General features: G+C 47.7%; 1 protein-coding gene across 4 annotated transcripts in view; it reads left to right on the top strand.

Annotated features, from left to right (window-relative positions):
- The window catches only part of LOC127045073 (serine/threonine-protein phosphatase 6 regulatory ankyrin repeat subunit B-like), a 90,336-nt gene that overhangs the window by 4,139 nt on the left and 68,269 nt on the right, over positions 1-17,928 (top strand). For 3 of the 4 annotated variants that reach the window (XM_050940504.1, XM_050940503.1, XM_050940501.1), the window contains exons 2-3: positions 1,012-1,113; positions 9,040-9,138. In XM_050940504.1, the coding sequence (XP_050796461.1) occupies positions 1,012-1,113; positions 9,040-9,138 (201 nt within the window). The remainder of the gene's footprint in view (positions 1-1,011; positions 1,114-9,039; positions 9,139-17,928) is intronic. The other variant, XM_050940502.1, reaches the window with a different exon arrangement.

Here is a 17,928-nt window from a genome sequence, read left to right as displayed (position 1 = left end):
ATACTTAAAATGGTAATTTAAGTTAATAAAAGTGGCTGTTGGGAGACAAGCGATACACATATACACATACTTGTATGTAAATTGGGGTAAACACAGATCCCTTTGTTTATGCTAGACCTGCTTTAAAAGCTTTTGCCTAGGCAGGGCTGTCTGGTTTTGAACATGTGCTAATACCATCGTACAGGGGGAATTCATAACTTTACGTATAATGTTGCTACCTACTTTTCATCATGATATTATTCACTAGTGCATTGTTAGTTTTCAGTTGACACCTCACAAGGCATATTTCATACAAAGATTATTACTAGGGTGACCAGACAGCAACTGTGAAAAAACAGAATGGAGGAGGGGGGTAATAAGCACCTGTATAAGAAAAAGTCCCAAAAAACGGGACTGTCCATTTAAAAACAGGACATATGATCACCCTAATTATTACAGTAGTGTGAATACAGTGGCGCTTTGGGTCACACTGGGTTGCACAGGGTTTACAGACCTGACTTAAGAAAAGAAAAGCCCCCAGAGACACATGAGGCAGGCCTGAGGTAGGGTGCTCCCTCAGGGTGCTGCCTCAGGGGGGACCAGCACGGCTAAGCTGTTCCAGCCCTAAAACAGCTGCAATCTAATGCAACGCCATGCTTGGAAAAGGACACACCCAGCATTTCTTACAGTCGTCCTGATCGACTTGACTCTAATCTCAAACTGGGCTGAAAAGAATTGTGTGAGTCGTTCCATTTTCACCTCTTGCAAAGATCTCGGAAGGTGGGTTTTGAGGGCAATTGATCGTGTTTAGACAGCACAGTGTGGGCTGGGACCCTTGCTACCTGAGATCTTAGCCTCCTTCCCCAGGCACCAGCATGGCAGCTGGGATCAGGTGCTGAAGTGGGTTGCCTGAAAGGTGAACTTTCTAAAGAAGAAATGAGCAGCAATAGCTCGTGATGACACAGACACCTGTGTGGGCCAGCCTCAGACATCTAGGTACTCAGTCAGCAATGCCTGTCTTGTCTCCTCCAGGAGTCGGGCCTGACCCCCTTCATGATTGCTGTGAGAGAGAACAGGCTGTCCATTGTCGAGAGGTTGCTGGAGCTGGGAGTGAATCTTTCAGACCAAACTAAGGTAAGACACCATTTACTATCTACCTGTCCAGAGCCCTGATGGGACTAAGTGGAGCAAGGAGGGAGAGACTCATGTTAAAGGACTCTATACAGTATGGAGTTATGGGCTACGTGACCACTTGGAGGGATCTGATAACTGTCTGCTGATAGTACTCTTATTCATTGTTTGTATTACGATAACACCAAAGTGAGGTCAGGGCTCCATTGTGCTGGGTGCTGTACAAACACCTAGTGAGAGACAGTCCCTGCTCAGCAAGCTGAGAAGCTACATAGGCATGACAAAGGAAGAATTGCAATCCCCATTTTAGAGGTGGGGAACTGAGGCCTGGAGAGATGAAGTGACTTGCCCAAGGGCACACAGCAAGCTGATAGCAGAGTTGGGATTTGAACCAATGTTTTCTGAGAACCTCCCTAGTGCCTAAACAACAAGCCCAGCCTTTCATCTGAGGGCATGTGAATGAAATAGACATGGAGATGAGAGAGGAATTGTTTACGGCAAAAAGCAAGGGACTGAACGTGAGTTTAGGAAAGCGTATGAGGGATGTCAGGAAATGTTTCCTAGCGTTAAGATCTATTAGACATTGGAAGAGTCTCCTAAGGAAAACTCCATGGTATGAATCTTCTAGGACTGGACTGGATGGAGCAGGGAGGAGCGTTTGTGATGGGAATAATCCTGTAGTAGCAGAGATGTGAGTAAGCAATAGGTTATTTTAATCTCTAAAGCCTATGTTTAAAGGAGTCTGGTAACTTGTGCCAGCTGGAGGTCATCTGGTCCAAGGCATTGGCCTTTATTTGTTATGTATTCGTGGACAGAAACAAACATCTGTGTACGTCTATAGACATGCTGGGGAGGAGAGGAGGTAAGGGTCCATGACAAATATTGCATGGTTCTGGCACGTGTTACATGGAACTCCCCTCCACAGCGCTGGGGTGTCTGTCTTTTTAGCCCTGATCATGTCTGGTAATATTTCGGGTATTTCGTTTTTCAAATGTTTTTGTGAAAGGTCCACAGTTCACCTGCTCAGAGGGAGAGGGCGCTATGGTTTGGAAGGCTGGTGCACATTGAAAGTCTGGCCCTTTGTTTCTAAGGTATTTAAACACCTAAAGATGCAGATGGGTGGTGTGATGCTTTGGAGGTTCACCCAGACCAGTAAGGGGCTGTGTCTCCACCTGCCCTGTGACCCTGAGTGCTTCTGTGCTGGGAAGCTTCGGCTCAGGGCCCTGCCACCAGAAACCTGCTACTAGCACAGTGACCTCACCCTGGATTCCATCAGCCTGGTTGCTCCTTGTATGGTGACGTCTTTATAATCCTTCCAGTCTGGAGTCTCCGCCAAGCCGTCCCCTTTGCATTGTCCAGCCCTGTCACTGGGCCCTCACAGAGGCCACCCAGTTCGCCGCCTCCAAAGAACCAGAGCTCACACTCACTCAAAACTCCCCGTTGTGCATGTCTGTGGATTTCACCTATGAGTGTTCTCAGAAAGAGTCATTTAAGTTCATACACCCTGGTATTTACCCTAAAAGCACTCGCATTCTTCCAGTCATGGAGCAGAAACGATATCATGTGACTTTATCTGACCAATTGCAACTTGGCAACACAGATTAACTTTTGAATACTTGTGGCAAACAGAAAGCAGTATTTATCTTTTATAATCTGGTGCTACTGAGTGACCACAACCTCAAGTAGGACCTCAGTGTGCTAGGTACTGTACAAGCATATGTAGTCAGAACCAGTTCCTGCCCTAAGAAGCTTATGACTGAAGAGCTTGTCCACATACAGAGTTACACCAAATTAATTTAAGTGTGATTTTAAAGTGAGGTGCAAAAGGCGTCCCAGGCACTCCTACAGCACTCCAACCAGGATCAGTTGAATTCAATTAAAATCCATTAGGAACAGGTTTAAGCAAAACTGAAGTACAGTGTTCTTAAACCAAAATTGCTGCAAGTTTGTTTACAAGACAGACAAAGGATGGGAAGGGGAAAGCAAAGTGACTTGCACGGGAATGCCTAGCAGGTCAGTAGTAGAGTGGGGACTAGAGAATCAGAACTCCTAACTCCCAGACCAGTATACCATCCACTGGACTACACAGCCACCAGTAAACAAGTTTAGAAATAAAAGAGTCAGAGAAATATGAGCGCATAATAAATAGGCAGCTCCCTGCCCTGAGCTATTGCAGGGACAGAGAGACGAGGTGTATGTCAGGGAAATGACTTGCTGTGCCTCAGTCAGGCAGATCTAGCACCAGGTTTAAGAATAACAGCAAGCGTTTACCAAGCTTGATCTCTGTGTAATAACGTCACAGACTGTTGAGCAGAGAGCAGCTAGACAAATCCCCTCTCAGCTGATGTTTGTCAGTATCCGCCCGAGCGATCATTCAAAGCTGCTCCAGCGAGAGTCCTTCATGCCTAATGACAAGCTTATTACTGCAGCAGCACAGGAGCTGTTGTCCATCAAGAAGATGCATTGGAGGCATTTCTTCTGCCACGAGAACCTTCAAGTGCCACAATAGGCCTGGGAGCAACAGTAAATCTCACAGTCCAGCCTTAAGCGCTGCCTTGGAAGCAGATTTCTCTTGAGGTTTGCACAGCCTTGGTGGGGGAGGGAGGTGTCGAGAGCATTTCTTGTAGAATGGGAGGTGTAAGGGAGGGCTGATGGTAATGGACTACAGGAGCTGTCGTGTTGGATACAGTCCAGGTCAGAAGCCTTTCTCAGCCGCTGCGAGAAACACCCTCATCCTTGTCGTCATTCAGGCCTGTAACCCTGATGTCCTCTTCAGCTCTTCTCTCTTTACGACCTCACATCCAGGCTATGTCTAATTCCACAGGCTTTTTTCTGCATCACATCTCTAGGGTCCAGCCTTTCCTCTCTGTCCACACAGCTAGAGTCATTGTCTAAGCCCTCCTCATCTTACGACTCGTCTATGGTGACATCCTCCCCTCTGGCCATCACAAATCTCATGAGAGATGATGGGTAGGGTGGGGACAAGCCAGGGAGGGTCTTGACTGTGAGGACACTCAAATGGCTGTCGCAAAGATCCTTTTCCCAGCTTGTTGCTTTGACCATATCACCCCTTTGCCTGTGAGGCCTACAAAGCACTTGATGGTTAGGCCACTGCTGTGCTGAGATCGTTGCCCATCATGCCAGCCACTGTGGTCTCATTGTTTCCCTCATCTGTCTGCCTGTCTCCACCTGTTCACTATAGTTGTACATTTAGATTAGAAGCTCTCTTGGGTAGGGAATGTCTATCTGTTTGTACCGCCCCTAGCACCAGGTGTGCTGATTCTTGGGTGCTATCATAATATACATAATAAATAATAGCAGCCAACATGCTTTTACTGCCCAGAGTTGTGCTAGTCCTTGACCACTCACCAGTAAACAACAAAATGCAGCCAGCCCCCTTGGAGGAGGAAGCAGAGGCTCACTTCAGAGCCAAGGTTCCCCTGAGGATCTGGGCTCCCCCTACTGAGGGCCTCATTACTGAGCCCAGGCCTGCCAGGTCCTTAGGCAACAACCATAGTGGCTGTACTATGGTGGTGCACTGAACCCGGTTCTCCTCCACAACAACCTTAGTGCTAAAGGCCTACTGACCACAGAAGCCATGATTGGATGGACAGACAGCGCACTCATTGGGTACCTGGACCATATAAAGGCTCCAACAGGAAGAGGAAGCTCTCTGAGCAACAGACCGTTGCCTGCTGACTAGACTGCCTCCCCTGACCCTACCGACTTGCCTGACCTCCCCTTCCCAACCCACTGACCCTGCCCCTCAGACTGGATCTTCCAGCTACTGACCGCAGTGCGAACTCTGACCATTGCCCCACTCTGTTTCTGATACCGATCAACAGCCCAACTACCCCAGCACCCACAAACACTTGACTACTGCTCCAGGCTGTCCCCTAGTCATCCTTGGCCACTGGGCATTACAAGAGGTTATTCCTGGAGTGTCTCCCTCAGTTTCTCCTTGCTTTCCGTTTGCTCCCTCTTTCTGTCACCACCTTTCCTCTTTCTCACCCAGAACCACTCAACTTCCCATTGTCCCATTCCTGACATAGAATCAGAGAAATGTCGGGCTGGAAGGGAGCTCAAGAAGTTATCCAGTCCAGCCTCCTGCACTGAGGCAGGACCAAGGAAACCTAGATCATCCCCAAAAGGTGTCTGTCCAACATGTTCTTAAAAACCTCCAATGACGGGGATTCCACAACCTCCCTTTGAAGCCTCTTCCAGAGCTTAATTCCTTTTGTAGTTAGAAAGTTTTTCCTAATATTTAACCTAAATCTGCCTTGCTGCAGCCTAAGCCCATTATTTCTTGTCCTACCTTGAATGGAGAGCATTTGATCACCATCCTCCTTATAACAGCCCTTAACGTATTTGAAGACTGTCACCAGCCCCCCTGCCGCAATCTTTTTTTCTCATAGGTCAGGTTTTATAAACTTTTTATCTTTTGTGCTGCTCGCCTCTGGACTCTCCACTTTGTCCACATCTTTCTTAAAATGTGACACCCAGAATTGGACACCGTGCTCCAGCTGTGGCCTCATCAGCGCAGAGTGGAGTGGAGCAGCTACTGCCCATGTCCTACACATGGCTCTCCTGCTAATACATCCCCAGAGTGATAGTCACTTTTTTTTTGCAATTGCATCGCATTCTTGGCTTATGTTCAATTTGTGATCCACTATAACCCCCAGAACTTTTTCAACGGCACTACTGCCCAGCCAGATATTCCCCGGGCTGCAGTTCTGCAGTTGATGTTTCCTGCCTTGTATAGTACTTTGCATTTGTCTAGATTGAATTTCCTGACCTGGCTGTCTCAGTGCCGTGTTCTCACCTTCCCCTCGATCTGGAAGCAGCAACGTGCAGGCAGGGCACAGCTCCTGAGGCTAGCCCAGAGTTGGCTGGCAGTGGTAGCAGGCAAAGGGGCTGGTGGCAAAGGAGGAGGAGGCAGCTAGAAGAAAAAGTGAAGCTTCCCTCAGGGAAGATGTTTTTTTTCCAGTTAGTGCTGGCACTGGGGGAAAGCAGTGGGAGGCTATCGAGACAGTTAAGGCTGTGTCCTGTTCAGAGGGAGGGAGAGAGATATGATCTTGGGAGTCCTGAGGATGAGGATTATTAGGCCATTTTTCTGTCACACTCTGCCTTTGAGTATATAGGAAACACCTTCTTGTGCCTGGCATATTGCTCAGAGCACTGAACTGGGAGCCAGACCTAAGTTCTAATCCCAGTTCTGCTACTGGTCTGCTGGGCGACGTTGGGTATGCTACTTTAACCTCTCCGTGCCTTGGTTTCCCCATCTGTAAATGGGGATCATGATACTGGCTTCTTTAGTACTGCACTTTGAGATCTAGGGATGAAACGCCCTATATAAGAGTTAGATGATGTTGCTGTTAGTGCAGATTCATCCCAAGGGCCTGAGCTTGCCCTGCAAACCTAATGCAGCAAAGTTGTCCTTTCCATTGAGGAGACCTAATGGTTCCATGCCAGGCTGTTTTGAACAACCCTGGCCCCTCAAACTGAGAGGGATCCTGACTTCACTGGCTCTCATACTGCAGCTGCAATTACAAAACATTACTATATTAAGGAGAGAAAGTCAAGCTCCAGGTGGCCAGCGGAGGGACAAAATGCTTAATACGAGGCCTTTTCTACACTTATCCTGTAAGTCAATGTCAGTTACTCTAGTTAAGGTACGTAAGTTATGTAACTTAAGTCAATGTAGCTTACGTCGGCATGAAGCAGTACCTACACCGTTCTATGTCGACGGGAGACGCTCTCCCATTGACGTAGCTTCCGCCTCTCAGTGAGGTAGATTAATTAAGTTAACGGGAAAGCGCTCACCCATCGCCCATTATTGCATATTCAGCAGAGCCACTGAATCGATGCCACTGCATGAAACATAGAATCATAGAATATCAGGTTTGGAAGGGACCTCAGGAGGTCATCTAGTCCAACCCCCTGCTCAAAGCAGGACCAATTCCCAACTAAATCATCACAGCCAGGGCTTTGTCAAGCCTGACCTTAAAAATCTCTAAGGAAGGTTCACAGAGGTGCTGATTTAGCCCATAGTGAAGACAATCCCTACATTTGGCACACACAGGGACTGGATGGCTCCTGTGGTCTGAGAATCTAGGAAATGCTCCGACTGGACGATGAGATCTGAAACCCTTGAGCTTATGTAAACTGTTGGCACAGACCCTTTATTTTGTAAGTAATTTAGCGACCTTAATAAGGTATTTTAATTTGGGGATTGGCAATGGAAATAAACAAAAAAGCCCATTGTCTCAGGATATTTGGTAGATTTGGGATGAGGAGCACTGATTTATTTGATATTGGTGTGATGGTTGTCTGGTGAGTTTCTTTTCTCTTTGGTTGTCTCGTAAGTTAGACAGGGAATGTTAAGTTTAGAGGTACTTATCTGATTATGTGTTTTGTGATCGTATTAGTTATTAGCTATTGGAGGCGGTTAATAAAGCCCATACATTAGAAAAGTGGTTTTGAATCCATTTTCTTTAGCTAAGCGACAAGGAGGGGCCATCGGACTACCTTGTTTTCATAGGCTAAGTCAGTGAATGTTTGAGTGCACAGGCCCCGATTCAGCAAAGCACTCAAGCATGTGCTTCAATCTCGCTGCCTTCAATGGGTCTTAATACTTAAGTGATTTTCTAAATTCAGGGGCCTTGAAGGTCCTTGGGTGAAGGGTGCTATAAAAGGGCGACATGGTCTTATTTATTTATTGCAGTGTGGAGATTTGCCCAGATGATCTTTGTCTAGCAGCTCAGTTCTTGAGATAGTTTTTCCATAAGAGAGATTTTCCCCTCTGTTAGCTGGTTGGCCACCAGCCATTTATTTTTAGTAGCAATAACTGTGATCAGTGATTTCTAAATCATCCATGTGGAGAGACTGTCGGTTGGGATTGGCTTTTTGTTGTGTTGTTGTGGGGAAAGGGCAAACAAGGTAGTCCTGTATTCAGGACATTGATTGGCATCAACTCTATTGGTAGAATTGCCAGTTATGGAACTAATATCTCTGGTTGTCTGGTATCACTGTTAACAACTGAGATGCTTGGCTGGCTAAACCACTGTAGAGAGTTCCTGGACCAGTAACTTCAGGTTTTAATGCAGTTCTGGTGATGGCTATGAAAGCTGGGAGGCTCTCAGTAAGCATGCACAGCAGGTTGCTTTTTTGTAAGCAGGGCTCAGGGCTTAAGCCTCTAGCTGGTTGAAATCTGTCCCTGGTCAGAATGGACCCAAACTAGCTTCCATCTGCCAACTGTTTGTTTGAGCTTGGAGCTCTCTGTCTTATTCCCTGTTGACAGATATCCCCACTGCACAATTTGCGATCCTCAACTGGCTGCTAATTGGTAGAGACTTTAATACTTGCTCTCCCTGCATGGGGTGGAAACTAAACTACCCTTCCATCCTGACGTACAATGTCAGGTGCTCAGATATCACAGTGGTGACTGCGACATAAATGCCTAGAGAGACAGTCAAGGTGGGTAAGGTAATACCTGTGATTGGACCAACTTCTGTTGGTGAGAGGGACCAGCTTTCAAGCTATACAGAGCTCTTCTTCAGGTCCAGGGAAGGTTTCACAGCTAATCACAAGGTGGAACAGACTTAAGCATAAGGAGTTAACACATGTTGCAAGACACCATTCAAGGTTAACGCACAGACACAGCCTGACAGATGGTCCCTCCAGGCCAGTGTTGAAGCAGGTTAGCAGAGCTGGGTAGGAAAGATGTCTCTATACTGAGCCTTTTCAGTCGATAAACGGAGCTCTTCATGCTGGTGGGCTGCCCATCTGGCACCTTTCAGCACCTGTTGGTTGAGAGAGGAAACCCATCCCGGCAGGACCGAGTAGTTGAAACTACACTGGCAATGTCAGCTGCTGCTGCTGAAGTTTTTAAGGCACGTTGCTAACTGCTCTTTCTCTCACCCCTTCCAGAATGGCCGAAATGCTTTACATGTGGCTGCTGCCCACTCGAAGGAGGAGATCATCCGGCTCCTGCTGGCTGGAAAGGCAGATTCCAACGTCCCCGGAGGGGTATGTGCACATATGGGGGCATGGTAGGGGGGAGCGTTGTTGCCCTTGAAGTCTCCACTGCCGTTTTTTCAGCTGAATGGTCAATCCCAATGGGGCTGTGCCTGAGACTGGTTCTTGACCCACTGCCACTGTTCGTTTAAAACAGATATTGGCAAAAATATTGGTGAGGAGGAGGGATAGCTCAGTGGTTTGAGCATTGGCCTGCTAAACCCAGGGTTGTGAGTTCAATCCTTGAGGAGGCCATTTAGAGATCTTGGGTAAAAATCTGCTGGGGGTTGGTCCTGCTTTGAGCAGGGGGTTGGACTAGATGAGGTCCCTTCCAACCCTGATATTCTATGAAAACAAAGCACCCATGACACATTAGACTTGGAGCAAGTCTGTTGTACTGTTCATACACTGGAACCACTTTGCCCTTCTATAGCATCTTCCACTGTGGATCCCAGAGAAGCTACAATCCACTCTGTGAAATACATGGGGTCCCATTCAGTCCACATTCATCTCAAGCCAGGCTTCTTCCCTACAGGGTATTCTCCAGGCTGTTTCAACTGTCCCAAGCAATGGGGTTCCTGTTGCTTCTCTAGGTGGGACAATTTCACAGCCAAATAGATCTCAAGATTGAGAACCTCTTGCCCCCCAGTATTCAGTCCTCTTCTTTCCCCAATCATTCAGCCTTTGCTTAGTGGGAGCCCATTAGTGCTCTCCTTATGCAGAGCTTTCTGCTCAAGGCTGGCCTGGTAGGCCAAGCTTTCGACTTCCATCCGCCTGAATGCAGGGGAATTTTTTCCACTCCAACAATGGGGGAAACACATCCAAGAAAAATTACTCTTGTGTGCAGGTGGCTGTTTGCATGGACGGGATTCCAGCTTCCAGAGGACAGGTGCTTTCCTCCTTGATTGTGTCTGCTGTCAGTTGTGACGGGAGGGAAATTCTCCTCTGCTCTGTTACTTCCCTCTGGCAGCATGGTCAGAGGTGTTGCAGATGCAGCCCAGAAAAGTCTTTTGTGCTATTCCTCTGTGCACTGCGCTGTTTCCAGGCAATCATTACATTGGGCCAGTAAAGGTCTGTAATACTATATATATACACACATACATGAAAAAAAGAACTCTGTAAACTTGGCTCAGCTCTTAAACAGCCCAGGGATGCTCTGCTCACCCTCGGATTTACAAGGTCTCTCTTGCCCTGTCTCTGGCTGAGCATGGGATGACTCAGAGAGAAATACAGCTACTAGATAATAGCCAGGGCCTCTCCTAGCACTAATTGCAGTACTGGGAATTAATCTGATATCGTGGCTCTTTAAGCCCTGAGTGCAGAGGCACGAGAACTGGCCAGCCCTCCTTCCCTCCCCGAAGACTGCCTTTCCCTCTCAGCACCCATTCACTCCTTCCCTCAGCCTCCTTATCTCACCCCTTCTGTCTGCTCTGGGAGTGCTTCACTTGCTGCCCCTCCCCCTGGTTGCAGACTAGGCAAAAGACACAGGAGTACATTGCAGTGACTGGGGGTGGGAGGCGGTTCCAGCCATGGGGAATGGGATTTGCCTGGGGTCTGCATGCCAGAGGTTCTGGCAACAGGGAAACAGGTTGCATGGGAGAGTGCATGGCAGGGTTTGGCAGCAGGTGTTAGGTTGCATGGGCAGTACACAGAGGAAAAAAATGCAAGTGGAAATCAAGACGTGAACTGGGAAGACAGACTCCATGTCTCTTGGTAACTGGCCTAAAGACAAAATAAACTCAAACACCACTTCCCCTCCTCCTGTCAGACCTCTCTCTGGCCAGCTTTGTGCCTCTATATTTTCCATGGCTGCCTGCAGCCTGCTGAAGTGCTTTAGAAATTGTTCAACCAGGAGACCCATGAGAGTTTCCATAACACATGCACAAAGCCAGACTCAGTGTGTGCAGAAGAGTCCCAGGGGGAGTTCAGCCAGAAGTCCCTCTCTAGCACCTGTGCTCTCCTTAAAGAGAGAGACGCTCCCTCATTTCTTCAATGAGCAGCAAGTCCTAGCCACAGAGCACTGAGCTATTTATCAGGCACTCTTGGCACATGCTGCCACTGGCTGTAGCTATCTCGGTGAGTGTTTTCACTGTCCAATAGAAGGAAGAACATTGTGCCAGCCCCACAGTTATCAGCTTCCTTTGTGAAACTTCTTCAGGAACGGCCACCAACTGCTATTCTACTCACTGAGATGGTAGCTTCCTGCTGACATTTACTCTTCCATCAGTCCTGATGTAGCGCCTCTCTCCACCTGGTTACCTCCTTTAATGCCAATCCGCTTACAGGTTTTGATGGACAGGTCTGGGTTCTTTTGGATCCTGCCACCCACTCAGCAGGGTGTATTTTCTTTCTATGAAATTATGTGGCGGTGCCTCCACCTCCCTCACTCCTTCTTGGCAGGGTCACCAGGGCAGCTTGGACAGAAAATTCTAACTACAGAGTAATCCCCACTTACTTGCCAGATAGTTGGAGACTTCCAAGAAATAACACAAACACATAAAAATATATTCAACACAATAATTATATTAAACAGGAGACAAATACAACATAACAGAGAGAAACACTATTTTGAGGGTCACTGGTGCCCACAATGAAAATATCCGTGACTTGATGTAACAAGTGTAAAATTAGTGTCCCGTTGGTATGCGTACTTTGCTGGGACCTTGATGACCTATAAAATTCTTCTCTGCAGTGGTTTAGCAGTGTGGCTCACTGGGTTCAGTACAGCCCAAAGGACTCACAAGCGGGAGGAGGTGGTAAATCCCTCCACAGGTGTAATATGCAGCAGATATAAAATCCTCAAACCCTCACTCACTGGCTTGAGGACACAGTTCAGGGAGTAGGGGGTCCCCAAAACAAATTCCCTGACTAACTAACTAAAAGCTGGTGCACTCACAAACTCCAAGAATGATCCTCAGGTTCGAAGATGATGCTGGATCCCTCAGTCACTGCAGAGGGGCCCCTGTCTGCTTGCAGGGATCCTCCTCAGGCAGGAATCAGGCTGCATCGGCCCCAGGATTTCCCCTCACCACAAAGGGGTGCAGGGCTCAAGGTGCAGGTTACACAACTCCCCTAACATCCAAACTGTAGCCTCCAGTCACACACTCAGCAGGCAGCTTCCCTGGACTAGCAGCCAGAGCAGAGCTGACCATGTGGTGACTGGTCTCACCTAGGGAGCTGGAGGGCGAACTCAGCCTGGCTGGGGAAATGTCCCAGCAAATGCTACCAACTGGGAATCATCAGTGGGGAAGGAAAAACGCAGCTGAGGGCTCTGCTGTCAGGTCCCTAGAGGCCTGTTCTCGAGGAACCCTGCCTGCAGGCCTGGGACTCACCAGCTCCCCACACACCCAGTCCTGCCCTTGCCCTGGCTGGCTCCAGACTGACTCCAAAATGGCTACTCCCCTGTCCTGAACTCCCTGGGAGGGGCATTTCACTTCCTAGTGGTGGCTGGGCAGACTCTCTGAGTTTGCCTCGGCTCCTCCTCCCTGAGCTGCCAGCAGACAGAGCTCCAGGAATCTAGGGCATCTCCTTGGGGGTTACACTGCTGACATTTACTCTTTCATCAGTCTTGATAATCCCAGTCCTCATCTAGTGATAAACACTGATTTCAGCCACTTCTTTTCTGCCCGCTGATTTCTGAGCCATCCTTCTCGTTTCCAAGTTTCCTTTCTCTGGCCCTCCTAGTCTGTCCTGCCACTTCTCTCCTCTGTGTTACGATCCACCTGCAGAGCTCTGGCTAGTTCAGTCTTCTCCAGGAGACAGGGCTTTCTGTTGGCTCTGTTCAACGGTTCCTAGTGTTCTCCCTTTCATATTGGTCCTATGCTTAGGTCTGTCCCTGCAGATATGTCCCAAGGTACGTCTACACGGCAAGCTGAAGTATGGTGCAGCACAGGTAAATGCACTGGCACTAGCTTCCCCTGGGCTAGTAATAGCAGTTCAAACAGAGGCCCTGGGTTTCAGCACAGGTTAGCCACTTGAATATGTGTCTGGGGTCCCCAAAGGGCTTGTACAGCCCACGCTGAATCCCGCGTCACCACACTGCTGGAGTGGGTATGTCTATCCAGGGCCAAGACCAAATGAGGCCCGAGGTGAGGAGGGTCTCTGGCGTTTTTGAACATCTCACAGCACCCTGAGCCCAGGCCCTCCAAGCCTGGCACCCCAGGTGGTCACCTGGGTCGTCTGCATCTAAATCCGGCCCTGCATCTATCTATGCTGCTATCACACCTCAAACTGCAGAATGGACATATCCCTGAGTCAATGGTAGCCTGGGATTCATGCACCATGGAAAGAACTATTCTGTCTTTTGAGGACTACTAGGTAGGCTGGACATGAACAAAGAGAATTTCTGAAACCTCCCAAAGCCCTGTCTAGAGCTGTTGAAGCATTTTTGATGGAAGAGTATTCTGCTGGAAAACGTAATTTTGTCAAAATCTCAGCCTTTCATGGGAAGGTATCAATTTCCACTACGTTTTCGACTGAAAAAAAATTGAAATGATTCATTTGGACTTTGTTTCATTTTGGTAACATCAACACATTGTATGTAGACTTCTATATTATATTATAATATTTCAGTGTTACATGTATAATGTTTTGTATTGTTTTGACATTATCGAGATGAAATGTTTTGATTGTGAACTGAAATTTTTTTGGAATATTTTTTTCTTCATAATATTTGGAATTTTGACTTTTCATCCCCAGTCCAGATTATTATTTTTTTTAAATTCTGCTTTCCAGCCAGCTCTTCCTTTCCCAACCATCCTTGGGGCTTCATATACAAACTAGGACAGATTTTGCTTTCTCTTTCAACCTTGTGGTATCCCAGTTCTGTGTAGATATGACAGTGATTGGCTCTTTGTAAATATCTAATGCATAGATTGGATTGCTAGTGAGTCTACCACAAAGGGTAAGGACAAAGGCTGTCTCTTGGACAAGGCAACACCAGACAAATAGGTTTCAAACCTCCCTAGAGCGTCAGTCCTTAAAGGAATTCATATAACAGCATAACCTGAGGGCTGAATTCTGCATCTTTCCCAGCCACACATGGATGCTTCTTTCTCATCACTCCCTATAACTGTAAACAACAAAAACTCTTCTCTTCCTCAGGTTCACTTGGAGGGGGAGAGTTAATACATGAGGGGAGAAGGGAGCCACGCTTTTGGTTTGTTTAGGATGCTCAGCTGGGACTCTCTGGTTGCAGTTAGACAGCCAAAAGCCACGTTTGTTCTTCTCCTTGAAGCCCTGTAACTCCCAGTGGAGCAGAGGACTTTCTTCCTGCTCTCCAGCCGACACATGGCCGACTGCCCCAGGCTCTGTTGCCTTTGCTGAACATGGGTGACTTCAAAGCCTACACATCTCAGCCATCTGCGATTAGAACAGCGAGCCCGTTAGCGATAATTTTTAAGCAATCGATAAACTCGGGGGTTGTGCCGTATGACTGGAGGATTGCTAATGTAGTTCCTATTTTTAAGAAAGGGAATAAGAGCGATCCGGGTAATTATAGGCCTGTTAGCTTGACGTCTGTAGTATGTAAGGTCTTGGAAAAAATTTTAAGGGAGAAAGTAGTTAAGGACATAGAGGTCAATGGTAATTGGGACGAATTGCAACACGGATTTACTAAAGGTAGATCGTGCCAAACCAATCTGATCTCCTTCTTTGAGAAGGTGACGGATTACTTAGATAAAGGAAATGCGGTAGATATAATTTACCTAGATTTCAGTAAGGCGTTCGACACGGTTCCGCACGGGGAGCTGTTAGTTAAATTAGAAAAAATGGGAGTGAATATGAAAGTTGTAAGGTGGATAAGGAACTGGTTAAAGGGGAGACTCCAGAGGGTCGTATTGAAAGGTGAACTGTCGGGCTGGAAGGAGGTCACCAGTGGAGTCCCTCAAGGATCGGTTTTGGGACCGATCTTATTTAACCTTTTTATTACTGACCTTGGCACAAAGAGCGGGAATGTGCTACTAAAGTTTGCGGATGACACGAAGCTGGGGGGTATTGCTAACACGGAGAAGGACAGGGATACTATTCAGGAAGATCTGAACCACCTTGTAAACTGGAGTAATAGAAATAGGATGAAATACAACAGTGAAAAGTGCAAGGTCATGCATTTAGGAATTAATAATAAGAATTTTGGATATACGTTGGGGGCGCATCAGTTGGAAGCGACGGAGGAGGAGAGGGACCTTGGGGTACTGGTTGATAGCAGGATGACTATGAGTCGCCAATGTGATACGGCTGTTAAAAAAGCAAATGCGATTTTGGGATGCATCAGGCGGGGTATTTCCTGCAAGGACAAGGAGGTGTTAGTACCGTTATATAAGGCGTTGGTGAGACCCCATCTGGAATACTGTGTGCAGTTCTGGTGTCCCATGTTCAAGAAGGATGAATTCAAACTGGAACAGGTTCAGAGACGGGCTACGAGGATGATCCGAGGAATGGAAAAACTGCCTTATGAAAGGAGACTCAAAGAGCTTGGCTTGTTTAGCCTGGCCAAAAGAAGGCTGAGGGGGGATATGCTCGCTCTATATAAATATATCAAGGGGGTTAACGTTAGGGAGGGAGAGGAATTATTTAAGTTTAGTACTAATGTAGGCACGAGGACGAATGGGTATAAACTGGATATTAGGAAGTTTAGACTTGAAATTAGACGAAGGTTTCTGACCATTAGGGGAGTGAAGTTCTGGAATAGCCTTCCGAGGGAAGTAGTAGGGGCAAAAGAATTTCCTGGCTTTAAGACAAAGCTTGATAAGTATATGGAGGGGATGTTATGATAGGATCATTAATTTGGGCAATTGATCTTGAATTACCACCAGACAGGTCTGCTCTATGGTCTGCGGGGAGATGTTGGATGTGATGGGTACTGAGTTGCTGCGGAGAATTCCTTCTTGGGTGCTGGCTGGTGACTCTTGCCCACACGCTCAGGGTTTAGCTGATCGCCATATTTGGGGTCGGGAAGGAATTTTCCTCCAGGGCGGATTGGCAGGTGCCCTGGAGGTTTTTCGCCTTCCCCTGCAGCGTGGGGCACGGGTCGCTTGCTGGTGGTTTCCCTGCAGCTTGAGGTCTTCAAACCATTTTTGAGGATTTCAATAACTCGGTCCTGGGATAGGGGTTGTTATAAAATTGAATGGGTGGGGTTCTGTGGCCTGCCTTGTGCAGGAGGTCAGACTAGATGATCAGATTGGTCCCTTCTGACCTATGAGTCTATGAGTCTATGATTAGTTCTATAACACAGAGGGTCCCAGGGTGCTTCTCTCAAGTGGGACGGGGGGAGGAGAACTCAGTTCCTAAATCTGGAGAGAGAGAGAGAGGTAAGCAGAGTCAGAATTAGCTCTCCCCTGACATCTAGTGGTGAGCTGTGGAAAAGGACTTCAGGGGCTGATCTCGTTTGCATGGGCACACCCACCCTGCCTAGCATGACGGAACTGCTGGCCCAAATGGTCACTTTGGTTGCTGTGGGATCCCCAGTATCTTTGTTATTGGGGCAGGAATAATAAAGTGTTGTTATCCTTGTTATATGAAGCAAGGACGGTAGAACTGTACTTGGCATTTTATGATGGAGGGACTTGCCCTCAACCTAGAAGCACTCACCAGGCAAGGGACATAAGTTCCAAAACCCAGTGAATTGAGAGTGAGTGGGCAGGCATTTATACCTATTAGCATGTGTGTTTTCCGAGGGTCCTAAATACCATTTTGACTTCTTCTATATCCAATGTTTAATAACAGTACTAATTTTGATTCCACTGGGAATCTTGTTATATGCTACAGAGCCACAATCACTGATATGCGGGTATAAACATTAGATCTACTTTGGGCTAGTGGTGTACTAGTACTGAGGCTCTCCTACTACGAGCTGAAGTCACTAAAGGGTTGAGATTGTTGAGAGCTGTGTTGGGGAGTGGGGGCTGAAGACAAGTTGGTGAGTGGCTAGCAGGATGGCTAGCAGAGAGAAGTGGATAGCGAAGATCTGAGGTGTGGTGAGCACAGCGGATAGCAGGGCGGCTGGTGGAGTGGCATGGAGAGGTGAGGTGTGGTGAGGTGAGCAGAGCAGATAGCAGGATGACTAGCGGAGAGGAATGGAGAGGCATGGCGAGTGGAGAGGCTAGCAGGGTGGTTGGTGGAGAGACTCAGCTGGCAGTGAAGACTGCAACAGAACTCCACGGAGAGGCATGGCAATCGGCCATCAACCCGAGAGCTGAGCATGTGAGATGCCCCTCCCCCTACTTACACCCAGGCTGGGAGATAAACTCTGCAGAGGAACTTCTGAACTCTGGGGGTTGCACTGGCCAAGGTCAGAAACTGTGGGTGGGGTGACTGTTGGGTTGCTGGAATTAAGACCCTGAGGGGAAAAGGACACTGCCAAACTTATCTGGGGGTGGTCTTTTGCTCATGATTTGTGTTATGAATCCTGTTTGAGGTGTTTCCACAACATAATGCTGCATTGTTTCCCTCCTTTATTAAAAGGATTTTGCTTCACTCAAACTCTATGCTTGTGAGTGGGGAAGTATTGCCTCCTAGAGACAGGGGGGTGGTGTGTAATTGTCCCAGGTCACTGGGTGGGGCTCCAGCCGGTTTTGCATTGTGTTATTGAAAGGGAACCCCTAGATACTGAACCCGGCCCTTGTTGCTGCCAACTCAGATGGGCAGGAGGGTTACAGATACCTAGGGCCTTTTCGTGAAGGTTCTAATACCACCCTCCCTTCTCTTTAAAGCACAAAATGAGCTGCAGCCTGCTTTGTGCAGCCCGGATCCCAGAGCTGGCCACTTGCCTGCATTCCTGAGAGAGCAATTCTGGTTTCCTACGTG

The sequence above is a fragment of the Gopherus flavomarginatus genome, chromosome 2 (genome assembly GCF_025201925.1).
Source record: "Gopherus flavomarginatus isolate rGopFla2 chromosome 2, rGopFla2.mat.asm, whole genome shotgun sequence".
NCBI lineage: Eukaryota > Metazoa > Chordata > Testudines > Testudinidae > Gopherus > Gopherus flavomarginatus.
Note: the sequence above shows the minus strand (reverse complement) of the source record. Positions and strands in the feature narration are given on the sequence as shown.